The 18,405-nt window shown below is 39.7% G+C and overlaps 1 protein-coding gene across 2 annotated transcripts in view; it reads right to left on the minus strand.

The window, feature by feature from the left end:
• The window catches only part of KDM6A (lysine demethylase 6A), a 201,082-nt gene extending 192,028 nt beyond the window's left edge, over positions 1 to 9,054 (minus strand). For both annotated transcript variants that reach the window (XM_090264983.1, XM_090264982.1), the window contains exons 1-2: positions 8,533 to 9,054; positions 8,264 to 8,327 (exon numbers count right to left, since the gene is read on the minus strand). In XM_090264983.1, coding sequence (XP_090121109.1) covers positions 8,264 to 8,327; positions 8,533 to 8,693 — 225 coding nt within the window. In that variant the 5' untranslated portion in view covers positions 8,694 to 9,054. The remainder of the gene's footprint in view (positions 1 to 8,263; positions 8,328 to 8,532) is intronic.
• Between the last annotated feature and the right edge of the window lie 9,351 nt (positions 9,055 to 18,405).

Below are 18,405 nucleotides of genomic sequence, written 5' to 3' on the forward strand. Positions count from 1 at the left end.
GCCATAATCAAAAGTTCTTAAATGTTGTAATTGCTCCATCATTTAAGAGCTCAAAGCATTTTGCATATACCTTAATTATTGCACTTATTACATCATATGATCATTCAGTCTGTCCATCTGTCTCCAGACTACAGGGAGAGGCCAGGTCTTACTTGTTGCCTGAGGACTTGGCACATTCCCTCAGAGCCATTCAAGAAATGTTTCACAAATCAATCAGGTAAACAAGAGCTTTTCTAGTTCTCATTCTGACACTTGAAATTAAAAACCTAAAACATCTGTCTTAACTACAACTTAAAACAAATTTTCCCTAAATATATAAACTATCCAGATAGACTCAAACAACTAAGATTCATAAATTATCTTCTGTTCATACTGTGTAATATTCTATTGCAGAATCATACCATAATATTAAAATACAAGCTCACATATATTCAGCTAAACGTTTTCCATTCATTTCCCAAGCAACTAATTTGTAACTTCCATATGGGGAAAAATAAATAAATCAAGCTCCATGGATAATCAATATTAAGATTTTATTTTTATTGCCCTAGCCACCAGTGTGGCTCCACTGGTTGGAGCATCGGCAATTCCCAGTTAGGGAGGTGTGCCTGTGTTGCAAGGTCTGGGCATGTATGATCTCTGGTCAATTGGATCAGGGTCCATGCAGTGGGGGTTGGGGGATGGTAGATGTTTCTCTCTTTCTCTCTCTCCCTTCCTCTCCCCATTCCTCCCTCTCTAAAAGCAATGAAAAAAATATGTTCTCAGGTGAGGATAAAAAAATTTAAAAAAATTATTTTGCCCTTGCTGGTGTGGCTCAGTGAATTGAGTGCTGGCCTGCGAATCAAAGGGTCGCTGGTTCGATTCCCAGCCAGGGCACATGCCTGGGTTGCGGGCCATGTCCCCAGTTGGGGGCACACAGAGGCAACCACACATTGATGTTTCTCTCCCTCTTTCTCCCTCCCTTACCCTCTCTCTAAAAATGAATAAAATCTTTTTTTTTAATTTATTTTAAGAATTTATTTTTATGGATAATAAAGGCATTGTGGTTGTTCCAGAGAAAAACTGAAATATCTATGGATTAAATGATGTGTCAGATGTCTGAAATTTCCTTCAAAATAATGGTGGTGTGGGGCAAGCCACAGATGAAGACAAGACTGGTAATGAGTCAAAAATTGTTGAAGCTGGGTAATCATCAGTAACAGGTGGTTGATTGATTTTCTCTGCTTTTGAAAATACTTGAATACTACTGAATGTCAAGTGTAATTGAAAAAGATGTAAAAGGAAAAAAATAAATAAAAGGTTGTAGAAGGAAGTGGCAAACAGTCCATAAATTGGCTGAGAAACCTTAAACTGTCCAACTCCTACTCTTTCAGGTTATAGTTCTTAATTACCGTAGGTCCCAAATGTCAGCCTAGGCAAATCAGGCCCCAAAGTAGTCATCAATTAAACAGATGCCAAAGATCAAAATGAAGGAATACAGTGACTTTCACAAAGCCACTTAAATGCAAAGAAATAGGACATGATAAGGGCACATCTCTACTTCATTCAATCCTATCTCCACTGAAGGACTATCAAGTTCAGAAGTATCCCAACTTGGCAAGGCCTTTACAGGTATCTGTAACTTTACACACATTAGTATAAAAATTAGTCAATCAAAATGTAATTATGACGTACACACTATCAGTGTACTTACTGCATTACTTTTAAAATAATACATGTCTTTGGTTAAAAAAAAAAAAAAACAGCAGTACAGAAATCTACAAAATATAGAGTTTAAAATATCCTCTTCTCCTCCTCACCCGAGTTTTGTACTCCAAGATGACCATTATTTAACTAGATCTTGAGTATCCCAAAATAAGAACTCATAACAAAAATAAATATTACCACCCAATGAGATCTGAGTACATCATTCTGTGAACAACTTCTAAAACCTAAAATCTAATTTTAAAACATGTTTCCAAAAGAAAATTAGAAACTTCCCTAATATCAAAATCAAGAAACAATCTCCGCCCTATCAATAAAAGCCATTCTACTGAGGCCCAATTTAAGGTAGAACTCTGAAGCTCAACTTACAACTTAAAACTGCCCCAAGGGTAAACTAATTAACAGAAAAAGGGTCCAAGAAAGCAATGCCTGGACCATCTCTAGTACTACCTATCCAGGGAAAGATGGTCCAAATCATAAGAGTCCCCAGGCATGAGAAACTAACAGTTGGGGGGTCTTCTTTTTGTCTTCTGGAACCTGATCTTCAAAGTGCATAATTTGTTAAAGCATATACCTGCATAAATGGAATAGGATGTCTATAAATTAAGCTAGCCGCAAAAACCATTCTGCAATATCTCACAAATGTGAACACCTCCCCCATTTAACTCAAAGTGCATTGTACAAATTTAATGAAATAATTTAGTTTTAAATGTCTGACATAGAGTATGTTACATAATATAAATTCTTATTAAATGTGTTAAGGAAAAAAATATCAGAATACGGTGGGTCTCAAGTGTTTTTGTTAATTTTAGCCTAGCAATTCTCAGTTAACTTTTGAAGTTAATTCTAAAATACTAATAATCTAAAATCCAGAGGCTGTTAGTTAACTTTTGAAATTCCCAAATCAGGAACACACAGTCCAGGAATAGTTAAATCTAAAAATGAAAGACTCTAGGACATGAGCCAGAACAGCACTCTGGAAAGGCAATGCTTCTTGTGCCTTTACTTCAGTCAACTCTGAAATGTGTAAGTATAAGGAGTATTAGAAATTTTCATCAGGAAAATAAATGGTGTTTAAGTTATTGTGGCTTGACAAAAATAATGTAAAAGCATCTCCATCTCTGCACTAACAGGGTCTAAGAATCAGCAAACCCACGGATCCCTAATACTCTCCAGAGGGCACATGTAGTCTAGGAGTCCCCTTTAGCCCTGTATTCCACCACTGACCAGGTGATTAGTGCTTTTGTACATGCTTGCTAATCATGTTTCTATGAGTGGCCAAAAAAAAAGTAATTGTAACTTGTAACTTCTTCAATTGACCTTTATCATAAACTTTCTGGATACTCCACACTTCTGCCACTGATGCTCCTGTGTTAGTCATCCTTATACATACCCCACCACTCTTAGGGAACTGTTTTCAATGCAGGCGAGATATTTAATACTACCTTCATATTCCCTGCATAGAAGACTTGCATTTAGTGTATCCTCAAATATTTGTTGCTCCAATCTATACTGTCAACAAATTACACACCAATATGAAAAACTAATACAATTATATGTGAAGCTTTAGTAGGTACAAACACACAACACTGTCAATTATGCATTCATTAAATAAACTCCATTAACTAGTCTACAAATAAATACATGTGGGCCTTATATAACCTAACCACCAATTCAATTCTTAGACAATCTGGTGGTGTTTTTGTAACATAAATTAGCTCTCCAGATACCACATTTCAAAAATATTATAAATAATGCACAGCGTTATTAGTCATTAACATCAATTTCAAAGAGATTAAAGCATTATAATGAGTTTCAAAGTAAAAATAAACTTACCACAAACCTTTCCAAACCTGCAAAATAATACTGTTACTATATAAATAAAAACTAAATGTTACATAATCAAGTTAGAAAAAGATTTTTTTCACTCTGTACCTAGCCAAGCACTGAACCTTCATTCTGGTTTAAAGTACATGGTCTATCACTCCACTTTACCACGTAAGTCACAAAAACTCATCGCTCAGGTAGTTTTTCTTAACAACCTAAAATATCTAGAAGTGACAGTCAAACGTTCCCCAGTCATTTCAATTTGTAACTGATTCAACAGAGAGAACTATCCAGTGAAAGAGAAAGCCAGAACTTAATAAGTGTGTGTGTGTATATATATTTTTTCCTAGTTCTAATTTGTGCCCAGATAAGCAAGCATTTGCTATAATCTCTTACTACGAGGGGTATATCAAAATTTTAGCAAATACTAACTACGTGGTATTTTGTCCAGGTAAACAATAATGATTGTAATTGCTTAAAGGACAACTTTCCAAACTAGAATATACTTTTTAAAACTCATCAAATTAAAGATCTAATTTTCAAACACAAAGCATGACATTATTCTGTGGTTACTTTTGTAACCCAAACATTAACGTTCTTCAATACTAAAATAAATACTGTATATACCTTTAAGCGCCAACAAAAAACACATAATATAGAATAATTTTAAACATCACCAATATCCAAATATTACAAGATAAATAAGCTACCTCTAGAACTAACCTAATAATTTTCCCACATCATCTACATGCAGATAAAAGAATACTTCAAAATGAACTATGTAGTTTAGCAATAGTTCCCTGACACACAAAGGATTCCCCAGCCCTAATGGGAAAATAAAGTAAAAGGAATTAAGAAATAAAAATTGCCAGTTATGGAAATAGCCACAGGAATGTAAATTACAGCGTAAGAAATATAGAGTCAATAATATTTAATAACTATGCATGGTGCCAGATGAGTAATAGGCTTATCAAGGTGATCACTTTATAAGTTATTTAGATGTCTAATACTTAATGCCATATGCATGCAACTAATAAAATATTGTATTGTCAAATATAACTGAAAATGTTTTAAAAAATTTTAATCATAATAAAATAAAGCTATAATGGCATTAAAAGATTCCCCAGCCCTTTAGCATGTTATTACAATATGCTCTACAGTATTACCATATTTATGCACTTACTATACTTATGCTATATATTACCCTATATAATACTTTAACTCAAATCCTTATCCAACTGAAAACAAGATCAACCTAGTTTTCAAATGATGCTTTAAAAATGATCAGTTAATTTGTTAAAATGTTTCAGTTCTTAATTACTTTTCAGTAACCCCACTGTAATTTAAAAAATAAGAATCTTGAACTATTATATTACCAAAGATTAATGATTAGCATTAGCTTAAAGAGAAAAGTGGTCAGGAACATGCTGTATTTTCAAGAACTGTGATTAAGCAACCTCTCTTGCTGTTTACAATCTTTTAAAAATATTTTAAAGATATTACTACAAAAATAACATGCTGCATTACTATTTTAACCCAAAACCCTAAGCTGTATATAGAAAATGGCAAACATAAAAACAAAAATTATTCTCTCAATCAATGAATATATGAATCTTAGAAAAACATTCAGAGACTAAGAGAAATCAGCAGTTTGGATCAAGTACCTCACACCTGGAAAAGCAACGTACATATTAACAGCAAGTAAGTGACACTTATTAAATGTTTTAAATTTTCCAAAGCCTCTAAGTCAAGTGTTATCTTTCTGAAAACCTACAAATTTGAATTTAAAAAAAAAAAAAAAAACTTGACAGAAGATCCAATAATATGTATAGGAATAAAAATTTTAAAACAAGTAGTAATAGCTAAGTTTCTGTCAGAAAGAAAAAAAATAGTTATACAAGGTGCAGACTAAATTTGTCTGGGAGAGAGGAGGGTAATGACAAAAATCCTAGCTAGAAAGAGAATCGTGGGAGTTATTCAATTCCTTATTTGCCCTCCGCTAAGTAGCCTGCCTACCCCAACAAAGAAGACAACTCTTGTTTTTAGGACTTCCAGAGAATAAGAATTCTGAAACCAACATAGTTCAACAATCCACAAAAAAAAAATCCCAAGACTTTTGAAAAGATGGACCAACTAAATAAAACTAAATATTTCAATAATTCCTATAAAAGGCATTCATTCTATTCAGAATCCAATTCCAACACACGGTGCGAGGTTACATAATGTCAAGCTTTACATTACACATATTTCACTGTACCGGCCTCACTGTATCGCGGTTTGTTTTTTTCTTTTTAATATTATATTTAATTATTTATCACCAATTTTTCGCTATATCACAGGATTTTGCGGTACTGTATACATATGTTGTTAAAGTTACATAGGTTTAAGAGTGTAGAATAAACGTAAGGTTCCTACTTAATACCCGCGATAAGTGAGGGAATACTGTAAATTCAAGCTCACAAAGATGTAACCAAGAACTGCATGAAACTGCAAGCACAGACTCTAGAATGTTTTATTTTAACATTAAGGCCAATGAACCTTGACCAAAATAGGTAGAACCTCAAAGTAATGAAGATTTTTTTCTTTAGCTCAACAAAATACTTAGTACATAGTTTATCAAATTACCTCGTATTTTATGAAGCCTTAATTCTTCCCCAAAATATAATGAAGCTCACAAGTTTCTCATTTTTGATGTTACTGTATTCAAAAATCAAGAAAGTAATACACACTTTCATAAAAAAATATTTGTAAATGTTCAGTTCTTCAAAATTTAAACTCAATAGTGCATAACTTCAGGGTTCAATATTACAACCTGAAATCCAATGTGAACCCATCTAAATATGAGCATTCTGAGACATGAAATACTCAACTAGCATTTTACATATTAGCCACATAAAAGATCAGATTACATTTATTTCTTCATTACTGTAACCAAAAGCAATAGATTTGGCCAAACTTTTCCAAATAAATTATCTTTGCAAACAATTTTACCAACTCTATTAGACTTACGTTATTCATTGCAAAATAAAACAATGCTCCTTAAGTTTAAATTGTTTTGTTTAATCTTTTGAAGTGATAACTTTGACAGTAGCCAAGTATTTTTAAATAAAATATTTTAAATACTGAATCGAAAAAATTCTTTTCAAGGCTTAAGTCACTGGTGTTTAAAATCATTCCAGAGTTTATCACTATTCACTTTCCAGCGATAGTTTTAATGAAACCAATTAATACCTACATAGTCAAAGTTTAATTCAAGTTATCTGTATTGGTCAAAAGGACTGGACTTACTGATAAGGATTATTTTGGTTTAGCTTTCACATCATTATTTGTGATCAAAACCCCCTATACTTAAGTTAGTTTGAAACAAAAACAAAAGTGTAATTACAGATCAAAGGAATCAGTGACTCTCCCAACCAAACTACAGACAAAAATTCAAGACAACTAAATTAAAGAAAAATTAATTCAAGAGTAAAATGGAAGGCTTTAGTCATTTCAAACTTTCTCCTCAACTGCACAATAAAGCTAAGTGTCAAATGCAAGGCTACTGTTCTCAGCTAGAAAAGAAAATGTCTAACGGATGCACTATCCATCACACATTACAAGTTTCACGGTAACAATTACGAAAAAAGAACACAAGTATCATTTCAATCAGGTTTTGGTTAGGAGACACAAACTGATGCAGGCAGGTGGAGACTCCACAGCCTTTGTTCAATAGCTTAGCGAAGGGTAACTAAATGTGCTACAGGTTGATAAGCCATTTACCAGGTTTATGAATGCTGCTTCTAAGCTTGAAAAAGGTACAAGAATTCCATATGCAAATCATCTTGGATAATTTGTACTGTACACCAACTAGATACACTCTCCTATGGAGAGGCCTATTCATCACTACTATTTATTTCCATGTTTACCTCTTCTCCCTCCCCTAAACCTCCCCTTTCACTTTCTCCTCCCACCCTGTCCCGCCATCTTGGGCCGATAGGAGCAGCCATTACTTAACTAAATGACAGTGCCAACAACTTTCCACAAAAATAAACAGAAGCTACACCCCAAATCCCTCTCCAGTCTCCCCTGCCAGACACACAGGAAACGATGTTCCAAGAAGAAAACACATTCACATTTAACTGCGGGATTTCTATGGCAGAAAGACCCAAAAAGTAAGCAAGTCACCTAACTTCAGGTAAAACACACAATCGAGATGCATGTCAACAGCCCAATGCAAACTCTTCACCGCCCTAAACTAGTGCAACTTCCCCCCCTTCTAGGGACAAGGACACAAGAAAACCCAAAACGTTTGGTTACTAACAGATATTACGAACAGGCTACCTAAAGGAAAAGAATAAAAACCAGGGAAGCAAGTAAATCGAAAATTTTGGGAAATGTATACACATTTAAAATCCCTTGACCCTAAACAGGCACCTCTGAGAACATCGGTCTATCCCCCCAAAACCGGAGAACAGGCAGTTCGGTCGACCCAGTTGAGCTCGGCCCCAAAACGCTACCGTCTCCGTTCCTCCAGCTACAAGAGGAGAGGGCGATTTCGCAAGGGAGTCAGCGAGGTATCCGGGGGTGGGGGGGAAAGAGTAGAGCCAGGAAATAGTTTTCCGGAAGCCCCTCGGCCCTCGTTCGCGGCCACAATGAGCTCGGGCGCGGGGCCGCCGAGCCGCGGGGCCCGGGGCGAGCGATACGATGGCCACTGAGATCGTGTCCGCGGTCCGGCCCGCGGCTGCCTTACCTTGCCCAGTAGGGCCTTCGTCCTGGCTCCATCTTCATGAAACCTCACGAACCCGAAGAGGCGGCTGTGGGAAGAGACACACGCGGCTCGTTAAAGCTCCAGGAACGCCACCGACCCACCCCGGCCCGAGCCCGAGGCCCCGCAAGCGGCTACTACACGCAGAGCGCCAAGCCCAGGTGCCCGCCCCGCAACCGCCAGAGCCTAGCCGCGCTCGGGCCACCCCGAAGAGAGCGACCGGAGCCGACCGAGCGGATGACGGCGGCTTGTACCTGTCCAGTCCGCCGAGCGCCTCCCTCTCCTCGGCTGTCAGGCTGGGGGACGCCTCCTCGCTCTCGCCGCTCGCTTTTCCCGCCGCCATTTTCTTTTCCTCATCACCGAAAGCGGCGGCGGCAGCGGCGGCGGTAGCGAGCGACACTCCGCAGGATTTCATGGAAACGCAGCGAATTCACAACTCCAACGGCGACACTCCCCCGGATCGGGGCCCACAACGACTTCCCCAATCTCCGCGCGGGACCGGCACACCAACTTTATCGCCACCTCCTCCTCCGCCGCAGGCGGCAGCGACGAAAAATCCCAACGCGGCAGCGCTAAAGGCGGCAGTGGTAGGGGATGCAGAGCCCCGGGTCAGCAGCAGCGGCGGCTCAGCTGTACGGTCACATCGCGGGGGCAGGCTGGGGGAGCCACGGGCGGGGACGGCGGGAACGGCCGGAGCGCACGGGGCTGGGGAGCACGGGAGGGATTTGTTGGAGACACAAACTTCCCCGGCACCAGCACAAAGTTGTTGTAATTGTGTCACACAGCGAACCCCACGCCGCCGCCGTGACCCCTCCTCCCCGCCCGGCCGAGGCCGCCAATCTGCACGGCCCGCTTGCCTCACGTGACCTTTGTTGACTCACGTCAGCTGTGGCTCCACTGAACTTGCTAGCTGCCCTAGCCCCGCCCACCGAGGCCGCCACCGATCGGGAGCGGGATGGACACCAATTCTGGTCGGTGGTTGGCTGCTGTGCCCGTCTGTCCAGGGGAAGGGTTGTCCGCGAGAGAGAGCAGCTGGTTAGGTTGTGCTACTTAAATACACTGGGGAAGAGAATGGAGGGTTTGGGCTGTGTCACCTCGGGAGCTGTGGCGGGCTTGGAAAGGGGAAGGGGGAGGTCGGGCACCGCCCGCAGTGGGCGAAAGCTGTGAGCGAGAACGCGTAGGACCGCTTTTGCCCGGGAGCTCAGGGGTGGGCGCGGTTCTAGCAGCCCCGCTCTCCGGGAGTCCCGGGTCCCCCAGGGCTCGGTAAGGGTCTCGGATCTCGGCCTCTGACCTCCGCCCTCCGAAGAAGGCATACACTTGGCACCGCAGAAAATAATGGCCTCGGCAAGAAACGCGCTCAGGGAGCGGCTGCCTCGGGTGCCGCCCTGGGCCAAGCCTACCCTCCCGGCCCCTGTACCCTCACTCGCGCCGAAAGTGAAGGGGGAAGGGCTTCCTGACCCCCCGGCCGGAGGGAATGAAGAGTAACCCTCTGGGTCTGCCTCACTGACCATGGCTCCCCACCGCCGAAGGTCTGTTGGCGGTACTTTGAGGCCAAATTTTCTTTCTACCTGCGTTTTATCGGTAGTTCATAACGGTTTTGTAACAAAAAGCAATAACGGAAACTTGTTAAGTGCAATCTCCAGGATGTTGGTTTCTATTGCTGCGGTGTCAGTTGGGGCCTGCATGGAAGGAAGAGTTGGGGCTGCTTATGGGCAGGCCTGAGAGAAAACATTTAAAGATCCTCATCACCATTTGCAACCCAAAAAAGCCTTTACCTCCCCCCACACACACACAGCATGTCTCAGGCAAGGATAGTACTTTCTTGTTCTGACTGTGTCTCACATACAAATCAAAGTCATTAGTCTGTCTTGCAACCCGTAGTGTAATTAGGAGAAAAACAAAATATGCCTTTGGCCCATTACTTTTTTCAAAAGCTAAATGTAATAACCTATGTCTTCAGGGAAAGGAAAATATTAATGGACATGAATTTATAAACATGGACTCATTTTCAATAATGTAACCAATAGACAAGCTATATTTAACTTGAATTTCAAAATATAAGGAAGACAATTCAGTGCTGACTCAGTAATCCTGGCAGTATTCAGTGAGAAACTATGGGAATCCCAACTGAAATTGCACACACAGTTTTAAAGTGTTCCCCTAAGACTAGTAACTAGACTCGTTGTTCGTTGGCAGCCGTCCGTCTCAAGAGACGATGGTGTAGCTTCTTAAGAGTCTATCTGCACCGCCGAGAATGGCTGTGCAGTCCGACTCGGGAGTGACACGGTATCTGTCTCCTCCCGTGTTGAATCAACATCTTGCGATGACGCTGGAGTGTCCTCTCCAGTGAAGCTGAAGCTACAGAGCCTGGGCAGGGTGATATGGAGGGTCCGCTGTTGCCCATGCAGCAGACCCCCCCCCTCTCTTCGCAGCTGAAGGGTCCAAGGGAAAGACGGAGTCAATACAGCTTGGCTTCAGGTGCGCCGCAGGAGTTGCCAGTGTTGACTACAATGTCAAACTGCCTTAGGGACTCCGGCTCCGGATTTTCTGTCGGGGTTTACTCCCTTAGCCTTTCCCCTGAAGAGGTATGCCGCAAGGCAGCGGAGGTTTTTTAGAGTCAGAGTTTTCCTTCTCTGATGTGCCCTGACTGGAAGATCGAACCAGCGACACTTAGCTCGCAGGCCGACGCTCAATCCACTGAGCCAAACCAGCCAGGGGTGTAACTAGACTAACAAACTAGTTTTATGTAGATTATATTTCATGTTTAATCGCTTTCTCTGAATCTCCTCTTCCATTCTTTATGGTATTCCATTTTATTTCAATGAGTGAGTATAGAGGGCTGAATATTTTCTACAGCTAAAGTAACACATGCATTGTTAACTTTGTCAAGCCTGGGAGATTTTGACACCACTCTTCTCCCCTCACTACACACACACACACACACACACACACGCAAGCAGAGATACAAATTCTGCAATTATTTGGCCATCTTCCTGGACACACACACACGCAAGCAGAGATACAAATTCTGCAATTATTTGGCCATCTTCCTGGACACACACACACACACACATGCAAGCAGAGATACAAATTCTGCAATTATTTGGCCATCTTCCTGGACACACACACACACACACACACACACGCAAGCAGAGATACAAATTCTGCAATTATTTGGCCATCTTCCTGGAGTTGGTGGATCTTGACTCAGGCCCCTTCCTGGATTGTAAGGCTACCCACCCCCAACCCCTCAAAAACTTTCCCAGCACATAGTCATTACTAGGTAATAGCAAATTTGCATTGAGTATATGCAGTGGGTGGGTTGGAATCAAGCAGGCCTGGATCAAATCCTTATTCTGCACAGACGTGTGACCTTGGGAAAGTTCAATTACACTCTAAGCCAGAACCCTGTGTCTAGTCCAACTACAGATATACATCTGCCATCATGAAGCATGAGACAATGTTTATATGGTAACAAGTCCTATCACTATGTAATTTTTTAGATATCAAGTAGTTTATAATCCACCAAATAAATGTATGTACAATACTTACAAAGGTTTGACCTGACCCATGTGGCTCAGTTGCTTGGGCATCGTCCTACAAAGCTAAGGGTCGCTGGTTCAATTCCCACCAGTGCACATGCCTGGGTTGTGCGTTCAGTCCCTGGTCAGGGCATGTGTGAGGGTCAACCAATCAATCTTTCTCCCTCTCTTCCACTCTCTCTAAAAATAAATAAATAAAATCTTTTTAAAAATAGTTACAGTTTATGTCCTTGCTGGAGAGAAAAGTGGGAAGTGGGATAAATGATTTTTATAATTTTTCTATGAAAAGTGAATCGGAAAACCCATATGGAAGTCAAGAGCAGTTTAATCAAAAGAGTATGGATTGTGGAATCATACAGATCTAGGTTCGAATCCCTACTCTACCACTTGATAGCTGGGTGACTTTCAACAAGTAAGTCTAGTTTGAGCTGCAGTTCCCTCATCTGTTAAAAAGAGAAAATATAGCCACTTTACAACACTATTTTGAAAATTAAATGCCATAAGGTAAGTAAGTAAAGTGCCAGACACAATGCATTCAATGACCTCAAATATAGGAAGGCTGGAATTTCTAAAATCCTTTCTAGCTTTTACATTCTGGGTTCTAAATGTATCAATAACTTCCTCCTTATCCCTCCCCAACCTCTGCATAAGCCCAACAATAGGCAGTCCTAATCTACTTTTTATTTGGGGCTATATTTCTCCTTCATTATTGTAAAGTTAAACCTTTTATCACCCAGTACTGATTTTTGTTTCATAATTCTAACTTACTACACTAGGAACTGGGGAGAGTAATTTGAATTTACCAAGTTGATATAATTAATATATGCACAGATAAATCAATATTTTTAAATTATATAAAACTTGTATCATGCTGAGCGGTATACAATACACTATTATGCTAATAGTTGTGTAAGTACCATCAATATCAGAGAAGAAGCCCATTCAATTATAGGAAAATTAATTTCCTTTTAAACAATTAAATACTTAAGCTGAGGCATTTAGAAATATGTAGTTCACATATAATGTTAGTGTCGTGTAAACCTATACAGGTAATAAAAAGTTGCACAACAGAGTCATGATTTATCTAATATATAAATAAAACTATACTTATCCTTTATATCAGGATCAAAAATAAATTTTAAAAAATTTACTAGCTCTTCCCATACTTACCAGTGTCTTAAAGATTGTCCAACTGATGTCCAAACACATTGATGATAAATATAGGGTAAGGGCTGAGGGGAGATAGGGAGCCAAGTATAGACAGACTTTCAGGTATTACCAAAAACTTCAGTTATCCGAATAGTTTTGGGACTTCTGGAAGAAGCCAAGACACCTACATCCATCAGGAGCCTAGACGGGCACCCTCAACAGGCTGTACTGAGGCACTTCAAATCTCCACCACCACCACCACCATACTGGGGAACCAGGACTTCCTTCCCCACCCAACAGTAATGAGGCATCACTTCTTATGCTTGCTGAGTTGCTGTCAGAGGAGGCCTAGTGGAGAGTCAGGACATTTACGACTGCCCAGTGGTGAGGAGGCCACCACTTGATGGTGTCAGTGGAAGCAATGTGGGGAGCAGTAATGAGGCACTCTTACATCTCCCAGCCAGGGTGGTATTAATGTGGCCCAAACTCCCATCCACACCCAGCAGTGACAAAGAGACCCTCCCCCTCCACCAGGGTAAACCAAGAGTGAGTGGTGAACCTGGATTTTCTACTACCTAACAGTAACAAGGCAGTGCCCCACTAAAGTGATGTCAGAAAGGGCTTGAACACAAGATTTAGATAAGATCCAGGGTCTCATAACAATACCCAAAATGTCCAGGTTTCAATCAAAACTCACTCATACCAAGAACCAGAATAATCCCAAATTTAATTAGGAAAGATAATCAACAGATGCAAACACTAAGATGAATCAGATGTTCAAATTATCTGACAAGAATTTTAAAGCTGTCATTATAAAAATGTTTCACTGAGCAATTATAAACCTATTTGAAACAAATGAAAATCTAGAAAGTCTCAGCAGAGAAATAGGAAGTTTCAGAAAAGAATTGAAGATACAAAGAACTAAATGGAAATTTTAGATCTGAAAAATATAATAAAATTAAAAACTCGGTGCATGGGCTCAACATCAGAATGTAAGGAATAGAGGAAAGAATCAGTGAACTTCCAGACAGAAAAATAGAAATTACAGAATCTGAACAATAGAAAATAAATGGAAAAAAATAATAAACAAAGCCTCAGGGATCTATGGGACTTAACCAAAGATAACACTTGTGTTATCAGAGTCTCAGAAGGAAAGGAGAAGTATAGGTCAGGGCCCAAAAAGTATGTAAAGAAATGATGACTAAAAACTTCCCAAATTGACACGGTCCCTGTGCTGAACTCTTAGACTTGTGTAAATACTGGGTTGGCCAAAACGTTTGTCAGGTTTTTTCCATAAGATGGCTCTAGTTGTACTCAGTTGTCTTTAACTTCATTTGAAACAATTTTGTTAGATTGTATTGTGACAGCTTTCATATCAGCATGCATTTTTTAAAAAAACATCAAAATTGGTGACTTTTTGCGTAGCCATTTTAATTTGAAGATAGAAGAAAATATGCAACATTTTTGGCATATTATGCTTTATTATTTCAAGAAAGATAAAAATGCAATTGAAATGCAAAAAAAAAATAATTTGTGCAGTGTACAGAGAAAGTGCTGTGACTGATCGAACGTGTCAAAAGTGGTTTGCAAAGTTTCATGCTGGAGATGTCTCACCGAACAATGCTCCACAATTGATAGCAATCAAAACAGGACATTAATTGAGAACAATCAATGTTATATACCATGCAGGAGATAGCTGACATACTCAAAATATCCAAATCAATAAAGTTATTGGTGAAAATGAAAAATGTGTATTTTATTTTATGGAAAAAACTAAACAGACTTTTTGGTCAACCCAATAAATACTATAATGCAGAGTGATGAGTGCTATAAGCTTTGCCCAAAGTTCTGTGGATGTTCATAAATGAAGCATCTTTATCAGCTAGAGCGACCAGATAGAGCTCCTAGAGAACAGAAGATGGATTGGTAGGAGCTAGAGGGTGAATGTAGGACTGTGTGTGTTCCAGGCAGAGGCAGCAATATATCTGAAAAAGCTCAGAAGCCTAAGAATATGAGAGTTCTGGTAAATTCAAGTTTAGTACGGTTATGATGAAAAGGGTAAGGGAAGAATTGGTAGTTGAAGTTGGAAAATTAGGCAGTACCATGAAGAGTCTAGAAAGGCATACTAATGATTATAGTGATTTTAGGCATAGAAATAATAACTGTAGTGTTTCTATGGATGATAGTGCTGCTGCTTTAAACAGAGGGTTTCCTTTAATCTGGGATCAGCAGCTGGCACCAAGCTCAGTAAGTATTGGCTAGCTGACTGGTATAGCCATTTTGCTAGACCAGGGATCGGACAACCATAACCTACAGGCTAAATACAGCCTGCCACCTCTATTTGTATAGCCATTTCATCACATGTTGAAATTACATGAAATTCAAATTTTGGTGTCCATTAATAAAGTTTTCCTGGAATATAGTCATGATCATTCATTTATGTATTATCTAGGGCTACTTTCACAAAACAACACAGACTTGGACAGTTGCAACAGAGAATGTATGTGATGCTCTCATCGCTTCAAACGACTGCTTAGTGCCCTACAAATCACAGTGATGCTCTTATAACTTGGCAATGTTTCAAGCGCCACACATATAACACCATTACATTTTTTTTTTATTACAAGTACATCCCTATTCTGTCAAAACAAGAAAAATGGACTTCAAATGTCATGCTTTTAAGGCACAGTGGAGTGTGGATTGTTTTATCAAATTTGATAGTAAAACATTTATTATGCAATAACCAGAGTTGTTGCTAAAAAAAAAAAATCTATGTCAACATGATCAAACTACACTCATCACAATATTCCCAACTGACAGGAAAGCAGCAGTGAGAACAATTAGGGAATTTAAAACAATATTTTATCGCAGCAGAATTTCTTCACAAAAATAAAAAATGAAAAGGAGGCCGCAACCAAAGTAATTTTCTGAGTAGCTCACTTCTTAGCCAAACAAGGAAAGCTATTTCATTAAATTGTGTTTGAGTGCAACAGTAATATGTCCAGAGAAATTAAGACTATTAGCCTTTCAGCTAGAACAGTATTTGAAGAGTTGAGAATATTAGGAGCAACATCAAGAGTCCATTAAAAAACAAGACAATTAACTGAGTGGTTTTCCTTGGCTCTTTATGAGTTAACAGAACACAGAATACTAATAATAAGTTGTTTATTTGAGGATTAAATTCCTTGTTTGAAGTGACTGAAGAATTAGCCCCTGTGAATAGTCTTGCATGGTACACTACAGGGGAAAGTATTTTCAATGAAGCTAAAAAAGCACTGATTCAGTACAACATGAAGTGGAACCTGCTAAGATGTGTTACAATTGATGGTAGTAAAAATATGTAATTGCAAAGCTTGTAGAATGTAAGGTTTTTAAACCCAATGGCTATTTATTGTATTATTTATTAGTAAATACTTTGTGGTAATATTTGAACGAATTATGTGTTAATGAACCATAAATGTCAATGGTAACTTTATTCGCTCTCGTGGACTTAACCGATATCAGTTCTGTTAATTTTTTGTAAAGATTTTATTTATTTTTAAAGAGAGGGGAACGGAGGGAGAAAGAGAGGGAGAGAAACATCAATGTGTAGTGGCCTCTCACACACGCCAACCAGAGACCTGGCCTGCGAACCAGGCCTGTGCCCTGACTGGGAATTGAACCAGTGACCCTTTGGTTTGTAGGCTGGTGCTTAATCCACTTATCCAAACCAGCCAGGACCAGTTCTGTGAATTTTTATCAAAAGTAGAAATTGAACATACCAACTTGCTCTACCACACAGCAGTTCAATATCTTAGCAGTGGCAAAGTTCTACTGTGACTGTTTTGAACTCAAAACCAAAACTGAAAATGTTTGAATGAGAAGAACAGCCTTCAACCACTGTTATCAAATTATGAATGACTTTAGAAATTAGCTTTTGCTGGAAACTTGTTTAATGAATCACACCATTAACAAGGTAAAACAACACTTATAGATCGAATTTACACAATAGTAAAGTCATTTTGATGACAACTAACATTGCTTTAATTACAAGTAATCTCAATCCCCTTTATATACTTCCATGCTCTCAGAAGTTAAAATAAGAAGTAAATTATCCATTGCTATATAAATTTGCAGCAGATATATTTTCCAAGCTCAAACTATAGTTCCAAACAGCATTTTTCAGGCCTCAATGCATGTGCAAGGGAAATTTCCATATTTCAAAATTCATTTGTGCAATTGAGGAGTTTCTACCTAACCGTCAATTGGACGTGATTAATCTGCAATGTAATGACATACTAAAAGGCCGATATCAAGGGAAGAATCTAATAGAATTCTGTAAATGCCTTCCATGCAATTAAAATCATATGCACATTGATGTCAGTGTTTGGCAGTGCCTATCTGTATGGAAAGACATTTTTGAAAATGAAATACATGAAATCCCATCACAGATCAGCATTAACACATGAATATTTGCAAGCTAATCTTATGGTTTGTCCTGGCTGGTTTGGCTCAGTGGATTGAGCGTCGGCCTGCGAGCTAAGTGTCGCTGGTTCGATCTTCCAGTCAGGGCACATCAGAGAAGGAAAACTCTGACTCCAAAAAACCTCCGCTGCCTTGCGGCATACCTCTTCAGGGGAAAGGCTAAGGGAGTAAACCCCGACAGAAAATCCGGAGCCGGAGTCCCTAAGGCGGTTTGACGTTGTAGTCAACACCGGCAACTCCTGCGGCGCACCTGAAGCCAAGCTGTATTGACTCCGTCTTTCCCTTGGACCCTTCAGCTGCGAAGAGAGGGGGGGTCTGCTGCATGGGCAACAGCAGACCCTCCATATCACCCTGCCCAGGCTCTGTAGCTTCAGCTTCACTGGAGAGGACACTCCAGCGTCATCACAAGATGTCGATTCAACACGGGAGGAGACAGATACCGTGTCACTCCTGAGTTGGACTGCACAGCCATTCTCGGCGGTGCAGATAGACTCTTAAGAAGCTACACCATCGTCTCTCGAGACGGACGGCTGCCGACGACGACGATCCACTCCCTTCTCAGAGATCCTTTAATTACATTTGCCCTTAAGACCCTTCAATTACATTTGTCTTTTGTTACCAATGACTTTGCTACTGGTTTGGGAGTCACTATGACCTTGTTTCTAACAATTTCCCCCTGTCTCTTTTGGAAAATTGACTACTCAAACCATTCTATTTATTCCTCCAAATTTAAGGAGGATTTCTTGACTTTCTTCCTCATGGTTAGGATTCCCTTTGGTCTCTCGGAGGAGGAGATTATGAAAAGTTGCTGCATCTGTTTAGTTAGTGCAGTCTCAATTAGTCTTTGAACTAAACCTCTGATGCATGGAATACAGCAGCCTAAAGCTGTGAGGACGCCTGTTACCACTATGAGGGATACCAGAGCTGATGAGATTATTCCTTTCCAGTTGCCAAACCAATTTTCTAACCATT

The sequence above is a fragment of the Furipterus horrens genome, unplaced genomic scaffold, assembly GCF_987537825.1.
Source record: "Furipterus horrens unplaced genomic scaffold, mFurHor1.1.pri manual_scaffold_17, whole genome shotgun sequence".
In the NCBI taxonomy this organism is placed as follows: domain Eukaryota; kingdom Metazoa; phylum Chordata; class Mammalia; order Chiroptera; family Furipteridae; genus Furipterus; species Furipterus horrens.